Source organism: Panthera onca, chromosome B1 (genome assembly GCF_046562875.1).
Source record: "Panthera onca isolate mPanOnc1 chromosome B1, mPanOnc1 haplotype 2, whole genome shotgun sequence".
NCBI lineage: Eukaryota > Metazoa > Chordata > Mammalia > Carnivora > Felidae > Panthera > Panthera onca.
The window spans coordinates 101,724,959-101,743,541 of record NC_138342.1 but is presented as its reverse complement, the minus strand read 5'-3'; the positions used below and the strand labels follow the sequence as shown (position 1 = coordinate 101,743,541).

At 36.9% G+C, this 18,583-nt stretch overlaps 1 protein-coding gene across 5 annotated transcripts in view; it reads left to right on the top strand.

The window, feature by feature from the left end:
* Nucleotides 1–18,583, top strand: part of PRDM5 (PR/SET domain 5) — a 208,299-nt gene that overhangs the window by 71,625 nt on the left and 118,091 nt on the right. For all 5 annotated transcript variants that reach the window (XM_060654272.3, XM_060654274.3, XM_060654271.3 and 2 more), the window contains exon 3: nucleotides 399–521. In XM_060654272.3, the coding sequence (XP_060510255.1) occupies nucleotides 399–521 (123 nt within the window). The remainder of the gene's footprint in view (nucleotides 1–398; nucleotides 522–18,583) is intronic.

The window sequence follows — 18,583 nt, the reverse complement described above, 5'->3', positions numbered from 1 at the left end:
TCCACCCCCTCAACTGGGAACCAAGCAGTATCACCCTCTTCAGTGGAACAAAGGGGACGGGTTGCAATTATGGTTATCCCCTGAGTAACTGCAGTTGCAACACATATATTGAAATATACCTACAAACAAATAATTTTAACCAGAAAAGAGCTATCAACACAGGATGTTTCTGAGAGTTGCTTGCAGTTGTGAGTCATCTAGACATCTGCCAGATAAAATATTAGGCTCTATTTGTATGTGTGTTTAAGGGAAAGAATGGATGTTAATCCAGCGTCTATTCAACACCTGTCAATAAGAAAGGTATATACTTATGAAATAATATCATATCCTACCCTTGATATGTTTAGTATGACTAATACTGACTTCAAGTGCAAACTCAGGAGCTTTTTATATTTCAGGTTCGTGGGAGTAAGGGAGAAGTTCTATACATTTTGGATGCTACCAATCCACGACACTCCAACTGGCTTCGCTTTGTTCATGAGGCACCATCTCAGGAGCAGAAGAACTTGGCTGCCATTCAAGTGAGCTTATTTGCTTCTTATTTGTACTATGTATGCTCTGTGAGGGGAATGAACTAATTTCTAACTGCACTCCCTGTTTTAGATTTATTTCCCAATGACTTGCTTCAAATAACAGTAACTATCTCATAAAGCAGAGAAATCTCATCTAGTCAGCATATGCAGGAAAGGGCAAGTCTAGTTGTAAATTGACACCAGATCACTCACTTTATGGGAATTCTTGAGGGAACGAATTACATGGTCTGATATTGTCCTTGGCAGATCTTGTTTTCAAGTAGTTTTAATTCATTCAGTGGATATTGATAGTTTCCTTAGTTTGTTGGTTGTTTGGCTCATAGTAGGATATTCTGTGTTATTGTTTGGGAAAAGCTTCACGGAGAAAATTTACTTGGGTATATCCCCATGACTGGACTTTGAGCTTCTTGAGTGAGGATAGTGTATTACTCAGAATTTTCCAGAGAAATAGAACCAATAGGGTCTATATGTCTATGTCTATGTGTATATATATATGTGTGTGTGTGTGTGTGTGTGTGTATGTATGTATGTATACACACACACACACACACACACACACATATATATATATATATATATTAGAGAGAGAGAGACGGTGGGGGGTAGAGAGACAGAGACACAGAGAGAGATTTATTATAAGGTATTGGCTCGTATGATTATGGAGGCTGGCAAATCCAAAATCTGCAGAGCTCAAAATCCGCAGAGCTCAAAATCCCACTTTGAGTCTAGAGGCCATAGAACAAGGAAGCTGCTATAGAATTTGAATTTGAGAACCATCAGGCTGCCAAAGAATCAAGAAGAACCAGTGTCCCACTTCACACGCCGTTAGGCTGGAAGAGCAGATATTACAGTGTGAAGGTCATAAAGCAGGAGAATTCTCTTATTTGGGGGAGGATCACCTTGTAGTTCAATTCAGGCCTTCAACTGATTGGATCAGGCTTACCCACATGTGGAGGGCAATTTGCTTCACTCAAGTCCATTTATTTAAATGTTAATTTCATGCCCAAACATCCTCACAGAAACACCCTGAATGATGTTTAAACAACTATTTGGGAATCCTGTGGCTCAGTTAACAAAATTAACCATCCCAAGTGGGAACCGTATTTTATTGAATTCTGTCTGTATCCCTGTATCCTAGTATAGTGCTGCATGTAATGTTAGGCTCTGATACAAACTATGAGTTGAACTTAGGTGATTCCACAGTAGAAACTCAGCCAAGAAGAGAAAAAGTTAAGGCAATAAGTTCTTAGAGGGGTTCTCTAATTAAAACTCACTGATCGGATGATTAACAGAACAAAAAAACATTACATTCTATTGGGGAATTGACCCATTTCATGGGAAAACCCAGCTCATGGATCCTAAACTACAGAAGAAGCAGCAAAACAATGGTTAGCAGAAGTAAGAGAAGGGAAAATAATAAGGGAACTAGTATTTCTTTAAGTATTTACCATATGTGCTGTTCTAGAAGCTTCATATACATCATGTATTTATTCATAAGAACTGTGAAAGTTTAATAATTTGCTGAGGGTTATCTGATTTCACTCAATTCTGAGTGTAATACCATTGGTCACAAGAGGGAAAATACATAGAATTAGGTTTTAAAGTAACCAGCAAGATAGTCATCTAGACTATTCCACTTCCTGGTGTTTTTAGCTAACCAAATCTTTTCAGTACACATAAGTATTAGATATAACCAATGTGATTACTGTCTTTTTTTTTTTTTTTTTTTTGTATGGATCAATGAGAGATGCCTCTTACCGACAGGCTAGGGTGGGATGAAAAATAAGATCCTCCAGCAGTTAGAGATATTCAAGCCACTTTTTAGATTATTCATGACATACTTTTGATCCAGCAACAGATTTAAACTGATCTCTTTAAATGTGTAGACATTAAGTTATTTCAAGTATTTTGTTTTAATTTTTTGTGGTTTCTGGAGGCAGTCATCTCATAGCAGCTTTGGTTACCTCACAATTTTCATTTCCAGACTCAGTTTAAGTGCTTCCTTGTGAATGTTACCAATATCAAAAAGCCCATGAAATTTACTTTAGGCAAAACCATTGTTTTGTTTTCTTTATTATTGTGTTTTAGATAGTATTATTGTATTTATTTATTTATCTATCTATTTATTTTAAGTTTATTTCTTTATTTTGAGAGAGAGTGGGGGAGGGGCAGAGAGAGAGGGAGAGAGAGAATCCCAAGCAGGCTCCACACTGTCAGCATGGTGCCTGACATGGGGGCTCAATGTCACAAACCATGGGATAGGGCCTGAACCAAAATCAAGAGTCAGGTGCTTAACCAAAAGAGCCACCCAGGTGCCCCGAGGAGGTTATTCTATTTAAAATAGATTCTTTCCTCCTTATGCTTAAATAATGATTTTAACCTTTGCTCAGATGACACCTTTTGTTTGAGAAATTTCTTCCTATTGGCTGTTATTTCTGTAGCATCAGTAGCTCTCTCCATTTGCCTGAATTTCCAGGGTGTGCTCAGTTTTGAGTTTTGTCTCAGACTCCCTTAGATAATCCTTGCTTAAGTATTTCCTCTAACTGTACATTTTGCTTGTAATGATCCCTTTAGGTAATGGAGTACTATGTTAGTATTTGCTCTCTATGCCCTATTTATTTATTTCATTACATGGTGGCCACCTGCATATCTGTCTTTTTTAGTAACCGTGGTTGCTTGGACTTACAAAATTTTCATGTTCATTCTGTACATTCATTGTAGAGCTTTTTCTCTATATTAACCATCTTTCTTTACTTGAAAGACAATAGGAATCCACAAAACATTATTATTGCAACTTTGATACTCTAAGAAGTTATTATTTGGTTGAAGAGGAGGTGAAGTGGGGGTGGGATTAGAATAGGATTCATAAACTAACTAGAGGCTCTGTGAAGTTTCATACTTGAATTTAATTAGAATCTGTTCAGAAGCCACTGTGAGTATCTTTGGGTGCACAAGTGATGACAGTGCCTTTAATTCCTTTTAATGTTGTTTTGGCCTTTACTTAGAGGGGGGTTTAGTGCACTGTTACCATGTTTCTTGCCATGGAGCACAGTATGGATCTTTGTTAGCTCCCTTGATGGAACCTCTTTTTTACTTGAACAGTAGCTGGAGTAGCAGATTGTTCAGGGTTCAAAATCACATCTGAGCTGGGGGCAGAGGACATAATGCTTGGGTCACAAGGCTGACAGTGATGTCAGCCTTCTAATTCATTGGGATAATCTCCTGAGGGTTGCATTCCAGAAACATTGAGTTGGTAGGAGAAGATCATAATGTTTCCTGCATAACATTATGAATCACTTACATTCCAAATTGTATCTGAAATTTGGGGTATTCAGGAAATTTTTTATTTGAGCTGTATGTCCCAGGAGTGGAGTAAATGAGAAACATTTGTGGCTATGTGGCTTGCTTGGTGGAAAACGTCAATACTTGGTCCAATTTTTTTGGACCAGGGATTAAGAATTTGAGGTCTGTTTTGGCAGTGGATTGAAACTCCTTTTTGGAGACTTAGTTTACTTGTAGTTTTGCAATTTATTTGATTTTGGAAAATTTGCTTTGGAAATGATTTAAATATATGAATTATTGAAGGATCTCTTCAGCAAAAAATTCTTCCCACATGCACACATTTTAGAATAATTAGTTGAACTGTATGTCCAGACTTATGAAAAATATTTCCAACTGAACCAGACAATTCAAAGTGTGAAAGATGTGGCTTAAAATGAACCAAAAGAATTCTTAGGCTCCATAAAAAAAATGGGTGATTCTTATTAAGTATTAATTTTGTTACACCAAAGGAAAAAATGTAATATTTGAAAAAAAAGATTTGACCTACTCAGTGTTTTGCAGGCTTTAAACATTTTCTGATCTTTTCATAGAAAACTATTTAAGTACAGGATTATGCATTTAAAGTTGAGACTTTGAATTCTTGGGACATTTCAGAGAGAGTGCTACATCTCATGTTCTTAAGGACATATTTCCAGGCATCGCTTCCCTGGGACTTTTTGCAATATATTATCAACATAAATGAAAAGGTGTCTTGGTGTTATAAGAAAAAGGAGCATATGGAAAAACATTTGGGTTTTGATATACCTCATAAGGGATGTCACATTGTGGAGATGGTCTAAATAAGTTGAGAGAGCACTAGGTATTGAGCCAAACTTGTGATGTCAACACAGGTTGGTCCCAATTCTGATGTCAGTTTAGTTGTCCCATTACCAGGAGAGCTATTCTATTACATGTTCTTTTCTGTCCTTCCTCTGCCTTGTGTGAGGATGGACAGACACTCTTACTTTATCCTGGAGTCTTCTGGTGACACATGATATTTCAAAATGGCAGAGCTGGGGGATCAAATGTAGATTTCCTAAGAGTGAAGCAACTAGAATATTTTTAAAGCATGGATAAGACTTTATCCATTGTCATCCAGACACTTACCAAATAGTGTTGATGTAGCATTCATATAGCAACCAAGCAACCAAAAAATAAAAAAAAAAAAAAAATCAAAAAGATTTTTCATTTCTACACCAAATTAGTTTTCTCTAATTTAGTTTCTTCTCTATTTCTGTTTCTTCTTATCAGATTTATATAAGTGGCATTTTTATAATATTTTCTAGAATCTGTTACAGAATATTAAGGTACAACTGTCTAATGATTTTCTTCAGTAATACCATAAAAATATCAGTTAAATAATATGCAAATCTTTTAAGGGATTATCTTACAGCAAAGTACATATTTGCCTTTCATGAGGTAAAAGTTTAAATAAAGTACAATTACAAGTACAATTACAAGCAGTTGGTCCTCTGAAGTTTTAAATTCTAGCTCTGCTGTGGCCACATATTCCTATAGGGAGCAGAGGAATTATTATATTATTTGTCAACTTATTATTCTAAGTCAGAGTATAATTTATTGACCAGTCAAATGAGTATTTATAGAAATATCCTTAAGTGATGCATAGCGATAACCTTGAAATATATGTTAATCCTTAGTAATGATGATGAAGATGGCAGCTAACACTTACTGAACACTTATTGTGTGCCAGTAAGTGCTTCTGTGTGTTATAACCCTGATCCTTACCCTGACCCTATGAGGAAGGTGCTGTAATTGTCACCAACCTTTGTAAGCTGAAGATGCTGATACACAGACTCTAAGTAACTTGCCTGAGACCACACAGCCAAGAAGTACTGGCTAGGAATTGAACCCAGGTGACCTGTCTTCTCTTCCCACCCTCTGAACCTCTGTGCTCTAAAACCTTAGAGTTGAGATAATTTATAAAGGAGTAAATTCAGATTTTGAGAACGTTCCATGTTTCTGAACTTGCTACCTAGATATTTTGAAACGGCTGAACATTTGCAAAATTGTTTATTTATATAAAGTTTTTATTTAAATTCTAGTTCCATTTATGGTAAAAATGGTTTCAGGTATAGAATTTAGTGATTAGTCACTTACATATAACACCCAGTGCTCATCACAACCAGTGCCGTCCCCAATACCCATCACTTATGTAGCCCATCCCCTCACCTAACACCCTTGCAGCAGCCCTGTTTGTTTTGTATAGCTAAGAGTCTTTTATGGTTTGCTTTTCTTTTTTTCTCCCTTCCCTATGTTCAGTTTAAAAATATAGATATTTTAAAGTTATTTACATCATATATTCCTTTATCTTTTTTAAGTTCTCAAGCTATCCTGAATTCAAGCATTGCCCCTTCTTTTCCTTTACATAAAGGTCATGCTTAGGTAATATCTGTCCTTGCCTCTTCTCTCCTTTGGTTCCTTTCTCCCCAGCTGCTAGCTAATGTGTTAAAAGTGTGTTACAGTTAACATTTAAATCTCTTGATATTAATAATAGTAAAATTCTAGGATCTGAGCATGGCAGGTGGAGTATAGGGGAAAATTTTGAGTAGGTGGGACTTCCTGGGCTTTTGAAGCGAGACACCATACAGGTAATTTCTTCTACTATCTCCATTGAAGACTACTCCCACTTGCCAGTGTCCATGTCTCATCCAGCAACAAAACAGACCGTTGTGGCGTCTTTGACTATGAGGATTCTGTGAATCACTTTTATTAGAGAATTACTTTTGAATAATTTTTCAGAATGATTTTCATCTAGCTCGTCTTATCTGTATCTGTTTGTGATTGCATTAGTTATCTATTGTTATGTAACAAATTTGCCTCAGATTTAAGTTTGAGACAACGAACATTTATTACTTCATACATGTTCTGAGGATCAGGAATTTAGGAGCAACTTAACTTGGGTGGTCCTGGAGTTCTAGCTCAAGGACTGCCATGAAGTTGTGATCAAGTATTAATTATCTGGGGCTGTTTGAAATCTCCAAAGACTTGATTAGGGGTGGGGATTCTACTTCCAGGATCGCTCACATGGCTTCTTTACCATGTAAACATTCCCGGGGGTTCCTTATGACATGGCAGTTTGCTTCTCTGAGAGTGATGTGAGAATGAGAGAGAGAGAGAGAGAGAGAGAGAGAGAGAGAGAGAGAGAGGCGGGGGGGGGGAGGGGGAAGAGACAAGCAATCTTTTATAACCAAGGTTTGGGAATGACATACTGTACCATTATTGCTGTGGAATGCTAGTAGTCGCATAGACACAGACCAACCCTGGTATAGTGGAGGAGGGGACTACACAAGGGTAGTGAATTCCAGGAGGTGGGGCATCATTGGGGGCCATCTTTAAGGCTGGCTCTGGCAATGGTCAATGAGGAAAATTTGCTTTAGAGCACAACAGGGAAAGGTTAAAGTTAGTGAACAAAACAAGGACTTGATACAGACTCAGAGGAATGCAGAACCAGCCCAGTTTGGATATTATTAAGAAAGGCAATTTAAGCAGTAGATTTCTGGCTCTGACCCTTGCTGGCTGAGCAGTTCACTTAATGCATTCATTCACCTGATAGCTCTCGAACATCTGCTGTGTGCCAGGGCCTGTCCGGAATGCTGGAGATATTGTAGTTAAAAAGATGAGCTAGTTACAGTCTCCAAAGTGGTCAAAATAATCTTTGAACTCTTCCTTTTTGTGAATTAATGATAACAATACCACCTCATTGGATTTTGTGAAGATTAAATTAAACAAGGGTAACATATGCCAAACACCTGGCCCCTATGTGTGCCAATATAAGTTAGCAACTATTTTCATGATCACAGCTCTGCCAGGTTTATAGTTTTTGTCTTTACCGTTTTGTTTCTATAGAAAGCAGAGCAAAATCTACTTCATTTCTTCTAACATCTTCTCAAGGTAGCAAGTATAAATTCCAAGCATGTAGAAGACTCTTTAGTAAGTATTCACCACTCAGGGAACAACCTTCTATGTGGAATAACTAAATCCTAGCGGGCCTGCTCTCAACTATGCAGCGGCAGCCTGGTTGCCTGCTCCTGAGTGTCTGGTTGCTGGATGCACAGGGAAGCATGCGTCTGCCCAGGCCACTTGAGTACTGCTTGCTGTGACTCTGTATTGGCTGTAGCTGTGTGGCTTGTCTTCCCTTTGGAAAGATAACTAGGACTTTGTAAATGTGAGAAATGTCCTGTGAAGAAGGTGTCCTGTTGTACTGTGCAGAGACCTTTATCAGATACAGTGATTTAGACAACCTTTAGAGATAGGTTTAAGATCATTTTGATTGTGCTAAGACACTTTTCAGCTTTTTAAAAGAAGCAGGTTTTGTGCAGGCATTGTCTCTTAGCACATCGACATTCTGCCTGCTTTCAGGTATCTTTCAGAATGGGGAATGCTGGATGTTAGTAGGTATTGTCTCTAGAAATCATTTAAAAGGCTCCTGTGCTTTCATAATTTGTAACCCAGCAAAGTCCACCTCTGTGGCATTAACCAAAGGGAAGCTAGAGGGCCAAAGAATGCTTATTTCCTAATTGATTTGGGGCCTTTGTTAATAGGATTGGTGATAGTGTAACTATAAAGTAGAACTTAAAATAGGAATTCTGTGAAATTATTCTTCTGGGAGGAAAAGTGTTGAGTTTTATATTTAAAACTTAATTTCAATTTATTATTAATTTAAAAGTAAATTCTATTTAATTTAATTTAATCTAGAATTTTTAAAATTTAAAAGCAAATTATTTAATTTAAAATTTTCCCAATACCTCCGGAATAGAAATCCAAACTGCCTAATATGTCCGTGGGCTCACTTGGAGAAATCATTTACTTATACATGTGTTTCTGTCACTGGACTGAGATTGTCAAGAACAGTCTGTATTGGTTATGTTTGTTTTCCCGCTGCCCACGTGGCCTGGATGTATCTAGTCGGGGCTCAGTGAGTGCTCAGTGACCTGGCCTCCACTGCTCCTTCCACTGCTCCTTCTTTCCTGATGTACACCTAGTTGGTTGTGCCTTGTCAGTTTGGAAGAAAGCTTATGTCTGTTTCCTTTGAAATAACAGAAAGCAAATGCTTCCACTTGAACTCTGGTCTGCTGTTTATGTGTATGTGAGTATTTGGTCTGGCAAGGTGTTACATTTTTACTCTGTGAGTGCTGAGTATGTACTGGTATGTGTGCATACATTTCAGTCTACTGTGTGAGTATTTTATCTCTTAGATGACTGTGTGGCCAACAGCACCTTGTTGTTAAGTCAGAGATTTTTTTTTTTTTTTTTTTTTTTTTTTTTTTTTACAGATATTACTACAGATAAAGTCTTAAGTTTAGATACTCCGTTGATTAACAACCCAGCAAGCAGTCCACTCGGGACTAACTCAGAAACCTAGGCTATGGAATAGGGAAGTGACAGAGGTTCGTGGGAAAGATATTTGCTGCGAGCTGGTTCTTTGAAATTATACTAACAAACGTAATAATCAAAGATTAGGATTTGAAAATTAATCAGCACTATATTGAATACACTGGAACTGTGCTTTATAATTACTAGGTTTAAGAAGAGATGTGGTAGAAACTAAAAAGAAGAAAGTTTAAAATATTGTAGTTGCTAAAAAAATATAATGTAAAGAAGAGGCATTTGTGTTAGATACAGCGAAGCAAATAACATGAATACCCCATATCAGAGGAGGAAATTAAGATTATGTGTATATAATTATATATATTATATATTATTATATGTATATTATTATACATTATTATATTATATTATATATTATGTTATATTATTATATATACATATATATTTAAGTGTTAAATCTAAAATATAGACAACAAAAATATACTACTTATTTTCAAGCAAGATTTTTTTGGGTATAAACATAAAGAGTAAAATGGCTTTATTTTTGTTTTTTTAAAATTGGAGACACATTTTATGATGAGTTTTAGATTATTTTTTAATGATTGATTTTAAATACAGTAGTCAGTAAACTTCAGAGTGAAGTTAATTTAATGCATATAACACAAAACACTAGAATTAACCACATTTAGTTCTTTATGAAGGGAAGTTGGGTTTTCTAGGGAAATTTTTATTTAAAAACATGTGCTCCATTCAGTGCATGCGTGGATTCTCATAAAAGGTTCAGCTACTACTTAGCAATACAAAGTAAAATGTGAAGTTCTACATTATATCACTGAATTAATAAAATATTCAAAAGAAAGTATAAAATTTATGTTATAATTTATATATCTTTCAATTAATGTAACCTGCAATAAAGTTATACTGTATCCAGGTAAGTATATTAAATTCTGAGAATTTGAGAAAACTGGCTCACAAAACCTTAGGAAAAATGTTTCTTAGAATCTAATCTAATCATCCTTAATTGTGTCTTAGTCCTCTTTGAAAATCTCACATGATTCAAAAAAGACATCTTGGGGAAAGGAAAAAGGAAGATTAGTTACTGAGTTGTAAGCTACTGTTTGTGCTGCTTTATTGCATCAAGAAGGTAGGTACAGAGTTGAATGGGAGGGGAATTCTAAGATTTGAATTGTGACCTTCCCTTTTACTTGGAGTTTGTTTAGCAAGAATCTGGAAAGTAATTAAGTATATCATTATCATGGCTGACTTACGTCAAAACTATACACACTTTTTATTATGCTTAATTAAATGCATAATCAGTTGAATAATGCATCTATTATTTCTTAAGTTGGGATTTAATATACATTTTATTTAATTCACCTCAGTGGGCAGAGATTGAAGCAATATTTCCTGGTTTCTTTTCTTGTGGTTAACTAAGTCCTTTGAGATATTGCTGTGCACACTTAATGGTTGTTTACATATCTGTCTATGCTATTAGACTTTTTTTCCTCTCTTTCGTTCGTTCATTCGTTCTATTAGTTTTCCATAAAGGAGAAAGGAACAAGAAGGGGCATGGTCATTCTTGCCAAGAGTTAACCTGACTGTTCTGGCAATAGCATGTAAACCCAGCTAGGCTTTTGAGAGCTTTCCTTCTGTGACTTCATTCAATCCGCCCATTTCTAGACTTTGGAGCGTAGTGTGCTTGTAAGTAGCTTTTCTTCCCTTTTCTCATTTTTTTTTCTTTATCAGTTTTAAATGCATATTATTGGGCATTTATATGCTTTTATTAAACTTCTGTAAATATATTCTGCTTTATTTTTTTAATGTTTATTTATTTTGAGAGAGAGAGAGAAAGAGAGAGAGAGAGCCTGAGCATACAAGATGGGGAGGGGCAAAGAGAGGGAGACAGAGAATCCCAAGCAGGCTTCATACTGTCAGCGCAGAGCCCAATACAGGGCTTGATCCCATGAACCATGAGATCATAACCTGAGCCGAAGTCAAGAGTCGGATGCTTAACCAATTGAGCCACCCAGGTGATCTGATATTCTGCTGTATTTCAATTCATGGTAAGATCGATGCCACATTGTATAAAAAAGTGATATATGATAATCCCTTGAAATACTTTGCACCTTGCTATTCAATAACACATACAATTTTTAACTCTGTTGAGATCATCTAAAACCCGTAGGAAACCCTGTCATAATTTTAACCCTAGAAAATCAGTCACTAAAACTAAAAACAAAACAAGACAAATGAAAACTGATTATCCATAGTTATGAAATGAGATTTCAAATTGTGCCACTTTGGGCCATTATAAAAATTTGTCACATTTTTGTATCAACATTATCTTACTTAATTTTAACAGTCCGCCTCCCCCAAATGGTAGTATTATCCCATTTTGCAGATGAAAAAGCTGAGCCCGAGTTTATAGAGCCTTGGAATAGTGGAGCAGAGCTTCCCATCCCATATCCATATTCTCCCAATCAGAGGGATGATGAGCACCGGAGTCAATTTTTATCTAGAAGAAACAGAGGAATACATGTACATTTAGGAGCAATTCTGAATATATGCTTCAAATACACTTTTTTTGGTCACCATGCTGTATATGATATTTTCAGGACCTATTTATTTTATAACTGAAAGTTGGTACCTTTTGACTAATTTCACCCATATTACCAATAAATGCATTTTTAATAAATGAATTGGGGTGATAGTTACAACTGACCTATTGCCAAAGCTAGTGAAATATGTAACTGAGACTTACAGGAGAAATCACAGATAGAGGTCACTGGGGATTGAGGACACTCTATTTAGAGGTTCAGTGATTAAGAGAATATAACTAGCCTGTTTTAGTGTTTGGAAATACATGAAAATTAAAAGATATTCTAAGAATATATATTCACCACTTATTTTGGTGAATGTTAACAAAGGTGATATGTATAAAACTTGCACATCCATCAGCTCTGACAGCAAACGTGCACACCTACTTACAAGCCCACTCCTTCTCTTTCCTTTCTCCCAGCGTAGAGAAGTGTCCCCTCCTCTCTCCTGAGAACAGGTCCTCCACCTGTGTACCTCCTTCTGATGAACACTTCTGACATAGAGTATCCCTTCTCTTCTCTCGATACTCACCCTCTCACACTCAACAGGGTTCTTGTCATTGATTTTAAACATTCACACTTCTCTTTTCAAAATCGTTTCCTCTTGTTTCTACATCCCCTTGCAGTGGGGATCCTCTCTCCTTACTTGAATTGTCTCTATGCTGGGTCTCCGGTTTTCTCACCTCCGGCACACTCCTCAACCCACACTGACCTGGCATCTGGTGGCTCTCTTTCAGGCCACCAGTGCTCTCTGCATCGCTAAAGCACTCCAGGCTTTTTGGACCTCCTTCTGCTAGATCTGCTCAGCAGCATTAGGTGTTGTTGACAAATACCTTCGTCTTGAAGTGCTCTCTTCCTTTGTCTTCTCTGAAACCACCTCCTAGCCACTCATTTTCATTCCTTTTTTGGCAGCTTATACTTTTTTTTTTTATCCAACTATTGAATATTTGAGTTCCTTCCACTTGCTCTACACTTGCATGTTCCCTTTTCCCTTTGCTAGGTTCCTCTGTTTGTGTCCTGTAGATCTAAGCTAAGTCATCACATTGCCAAGAGGCCATCCTTGAACCTCAGATGAGATCAGCTCTCTCCATTCTATACTCCATTAGCACCATGTTCCTCACTGTCCTTGCATTCATCAAGTTGTTTTGCATTTCTTTGGTGGTTAATCAATGGCTTACTCCTAGTCTCTAAGCTCTTTGAGGGTGGGTACTGTGTCTGTTTTATTTCACTATGTTATACTTCATCTGAGCATAGCTCTTGGCACATACTTGCTTAATTTTTTTTTTCAAATGAATTACTTATCTCTATCAGAAGTGTTTCTTTGTTAAAATGAGGAAAAAAAAAACCCAGTAAAATTAAAACTATTCATATTGAAAGCTTACTGCTCTGAAATTATCTGTAGGTTATTCAATGTTCCCTTTTTGTCTAGGTTAATATGTTTTATTTGGCTAGAAGTTATTTCAAATGTACTTTAGTTTTTTTATCAGATAGATTCCATTGTAGCGGCATAACAAACATCTTACATTTCGAGTTTGATTGTATTAGTCAGTGTTCTCCAGAGAAGCAGAATCGATAGGATGTGTATGTATATGTGTAGGTACGTGTGTGTAAAGAGACTTTATTAAAAGAATTGGCTCATATGATTATGGAGGCTGACAAGTCCCAAGATCTGCAGGGTGAGCCAGCAAACTGGGGACCAGGGGGACATGATATTCTACTTCTAGCCTGAGTTTGCAGGCCTGAGAACCTGAAGAACTGAGGGTATATTTTAAGTTCGAAGGCCCTCAGGCTTGAGACACAGCATGTGTTTTATCTCAAGTTCAAAGGCAGGAAAAAGCTGTTGTACCAGTATGGATGAAGTCAGGCAGGAGGAATTCTCGTACTCAGTGGAGGGTCAGTCTCGTTCTGTTCTGGCCTTCAACTGATTGGATGAGGCCCACCCATGTTGTGGAGAGCAAGCTCTTATAGTCAGCCTATGAACTGACATGTTAATCTTATTTAAAAACACTCTCACAGATACACCCAGAATAATGTTTGACCAGATATCTGGACACCCTGTGGTCCAGTCAAGTTGATACGTAAAATATACCATCATATTGATCAAATGAACAAAATTTCTTACATGTTTCTACTTTTCAGTCGTTTTTTTTTTTTTTTTTTCTGTCTCATTAGTCTGAGGTGGTTGCCTTACAAACACTGCAATTCACAGGGCACGTTTCATCTGTGCTTGACTTCTCAGTCACTCCACGTATTAAAGTGGCTTTGTCAGTCTACTTTTCTACAGTTTTTCTGTAATACCCAGTGTTACAGCTCGGTTTGTTGCTTTCCATAACCTAATCTACCCTTTGCAGCACTGTCAGTTTGCTGATGTTGTGTTCCGTATTTTAAAAAGCCCACTCCCTTTCAATCTTATTATCTTTTTTTAAAAAAAAAAAATTGTAACATTTATTCACTTCTGAGAGACGAGACAGAGTGTGAGCAGGAGAAGGGCAGAGAGAGAGGGAGACACAGAATCCGAAGCAGGCTCCAGGCTCTGAGTTGTCAACACAGAGCCTGATGCGGGGCTTGAACCCACAAACTGAGATCATGACCTGAGCTGAAGTCAGACGTCCAGCCGACTGAGCCACCAAGGCACCCCTCAATCTTACTACCTTGTCTAAAACTTATCCGGCCTATAGGGTTCGGAGTGAATTTCAAAGGCTGTTGTGAAACCGTCTCTAAAAATTCCATAGCTGTTGCTGTCTGTACAATTGTCTTGGTCCTTGTTGCTCCATTTTGTAATTTAACCGGTTTGTTCTGTTTCCACCAAGAGTATGTAAAGGTCTGCAGAGCAGAAAACGGTATGGGTATTCTTGTGAGTGTGGATGTTCTGCAGTGCCGTGCACATTATATATGGCAATAAATGCATTCAATGGACATTCAGTTTCTCTCATGTGCTTTTGAATTGACTTTTGGTATGTTGAGTGCGGTTCTCTTTCCAGGAAGCACATCTGCTTGTCTAATCTGTTCTCTTATTTCCAGTTGGTTGAAACACTCTCAATTGTTGGCTAACTTTTGAATTCTTAAGAATTTGTTGGGAATGGGAAATTGATTCCCCAACCCTTTTTGTAGCAAATTCCACTTTCCTGAGTGACTCTCTTGCTTTTACAGTCTTATTAATTCAAAAGGAAATGACAATTATTTTTCTCTTACTTAGTTCAATTCAGTGGGTCCTTTGTGGATAGCCTTCATGAACAAGGTGTTGAGTCAGGTATTGATATTTACACATAGTTGGATATGACGTAGTGCCTGCCCTCAGGGAACAAGCAATCTTTGGAGAAAGGAAGAGGCAAAGGGAAGGAGAGACCTGTGTTTAGCTAATTCTCATGCCATTTAGAATAATGAATATTTTGGGAATGATAGTTTATATATAATTTGAGGATATAATCCCTTTCCTCATGGAGTTTCCAGCCCATTTGGGGGATGCAGCTAAATAAATGCAGATTGGGGTGGTAAATACTTTGATGAGGACAGCATAGACAGTTAGGGAGGCATGTGTGGGGAACCTGTTGTTCAGACCTGGTAATATAATAATTTGGTGGGAATTATTTTTTCCAATGTGATAGGGACCAGTACTTGGTCAAGTAATAGAAAAAGTTTGTTCTAGTAGGGATCATAGAATTGGTATTTCAGCCATTTTATTTTAACTTGTTTTATAAATATACATTGATTCTTTATTTTTTATTTTTATTTTTTTTGATTTATGACCACAGCCTTCTTGATACTGAGTATAGGTATTCTCACTAGAGTTTGCTACCATATTTTTTCATAACCACTCCTTATAGTATTCAGTTTTGCTATTTTTAAAGTAATATGAGTAAAGTTTCTTTCCTGCAAAGCAGCCTGAGTGTAGAATCCTTCCAGATTTATGATTCCCCTCATATTTTGTAATTGCTTTGCCTTCTGTAATTTGACAATTTTTTTAGACTCACCTTTGAGTCTTCAAAATGTACAACTGGTTTTCTTTGAAACGGTTGAATATTTTCTTCCTCCTATATCTTTGGCTTATGTAATATTGAGGTAAGTTACTAATTAAAACGACTTGTACAAGTGACATTACAGGTGTGGGAGCAAGCACAACAGACAGTTGGGACAGAAGCACACAAGTTAAGTGGTGAGGACAGAGGTATGAGGGAAAGCAGAGGGCAGGCTGCTGAGAAGACTTCTCTGGGCATCATTCAGCAGACTTGATGCAGAGTGTCAGGTAAATCTGGGAATGAGTTAAGTGGAGGCCACTTAAAAGAGTTTCTGATGTTAAATAGAGCAGATATGCTGTGAGAACACAGTATTTCCTCTAATTGCTTCTATGTAAAATAGCTGCTCTGTTCTCCATAGCATAATCTTACTCTAAGATTGCTTGGCCCATCAGTATTGACTTATAACTTATATCTAAGTAAAATAGCTGAGGTATAGTTTGTTTTTTTTTTTTTAGTGTTTGTTTGTTTGTTTGTTTGTGAAGAGCCACTGTTTCTTAGGATCACATTATGTGTTTTCTATGTAACAAATTTTTCTTTTTATTCTTCTCATCTTTTCTGTTGACTCATTTCTCCATGGTGTCAGATTTGTTCTGGAAGATGCCTCAAAGATTACTTACTATCTTTGCTTGAGCCTCTCAGAGAAAGATAGCTTATATGTTAGTGATCTGTAATTATCGTATTTTATGGACTTGGTTTTTTGTCTAATATAGTACTCATTCCTAGGAATCATATGAAACAATTTCCTTGATGTGTGGCTGATTATCAGCTGTGATTGGAAAAGAAATTATTTTATTTACATTTGTTTGAAACTTCCATTTTTTTAATAGGGCTTGACTAATGCACTGTAAACATGAAATTAACTTATTTTGCACCATTCACTCTTTTAAATATACCTGTCATTTTCCGGCTTCACACTATTCTCCTTGATGTTTTCTTCTTACTCACCAAGAAAATAATTTTAAAAGTATTATTTTTCTTAAATCATTGTATCAGTCAACTTTTGCCAAGAAGACTGTCCTAGGAGCCTTAAAGTCTTAGTGGTTTATAGCAACAAGGATTTAGTTATTGTCCATGCAGGTATGGGCTACTGGAGACTGTGACTCTTTCCACCATTCGGTTCCACGTGGTGAACCATGGTGTCTAAAGTAACAGCACTGACCAGAGACATGCATTTTTCTGGCAGAAGGGAAAGAGCAGTGGCCCAAACATATGACGACTCTTAAAGCTTTCTCTTGGACATGGTTCACTTCACTTCCAGTCACATTTCATGGGTCAGTACAAGTCACCTTGTCAAACCTGATACAGTACACGCCTCCCACAGATGCCACTCTGAGCCACATCACAGGGGTGCAGCCCCCTCCTCAGAGGGGAGTAAATAAATAGGAATGCAATGTTCTATTATAGTTATGTCTCATTTTATTTATTTTTAATAAAGTATTTTTGTATTTTTTAAATGTTTGTTTATTTTGAGAGAGAGAGAGAGAGAGAGAGAGAGAGAGAGAGAATGTGAGTGGGGGAGGGGCAGAGAAAGAGGGAGAGAGAGACTCCCAAGCAGGCTCCATGTTGTTAGCACAGAGCCCGATGTGGGGCTCAATCTCTTGAACCATGAGATCATGACCTGAGCCTAAATCAAGAGTCAGATGCTTAATCAATGGAGCCACTCAGGTGGCCCAGTTATGTCTCATTTTAAATGTTTTTAGTTTTATTATTAGATCGCTATTAATAGATATGCCTTGTGAATTTCACTATGGAAATGATTATTTTTTTATATTTTTCAGCTTTGTATATTGAGCTCTACAGAAATGATGTTGATACACAGGTTAAGACTGAATCAGGGTTTTTGTAAAGAAGAATTAATTGAGAAGATATTAAATATGGAATTCTTCCTATTTCATTATGTTTTCTTTTCTCCATTTTTACCACTTGTCTCCTACTTCTGTTGATAATTGAATAGGAGTCCAAACTTTTTTTCCTCCACATTGGTATAGTTTCAGTTTGTAACCTCAAGCATCTTGAAGATGATTTCCTATCATGTTGATTAGTCATTAGTTGTCTTGGCTGGATGATCTGAATTTTCACTACTTACTACTTTTTCAATACAATGAATTGTGCCTTTGCCAATGTCACAATCATGACTTCTTCTTACGTTGTCCACATGTATCCTCCTAAATCACCACTATCTGGATTATGGTAATAGCCTACCACAAAAAGTAAATAAAGGAAAATATCAGTAAACTTTTTACTAATAAGTACTTTTCTTTTGTAGACATGGCCTTTTAATATTCTTTTTATTCTTTTCTTTCACTATTCATTATTTGTAAAATGGTGAGCAAGTGTTATGAGTAAAGCTTACACTGTGGGGGATACCTGGTAATTCTTGTTTGCTGCCTTGAGGAAATTATCTTTGGAGAGATAAGATCAACATGTATTAGAATTTTACTGGTCATATGAATTAAATGACAAAAAACAGAAATAAATTGCAAGTGCCCAATAAACTTAAGGCATTATATATGGAGAAAACTCCTGGAACCTAATTCAGTAGATTAGAGAGTTTCATGGAGAAGGATGAAAATGAGGTGTGCCTCAGATGACACTGAGGAGTTGTAGCAAGGAGGCTAGGTGGCATCTTTGCAATTGTACTAACACAGGAATAAATTCAGTATTTTCTGAGAGCAAGTATACCAGTTGGACTGAAGAACAGGAGGCAGGTTCATTTGAAGGACAGTTGAGGATGAGAGGACAAAGTGGGTTCAGATTATGGGAGTCT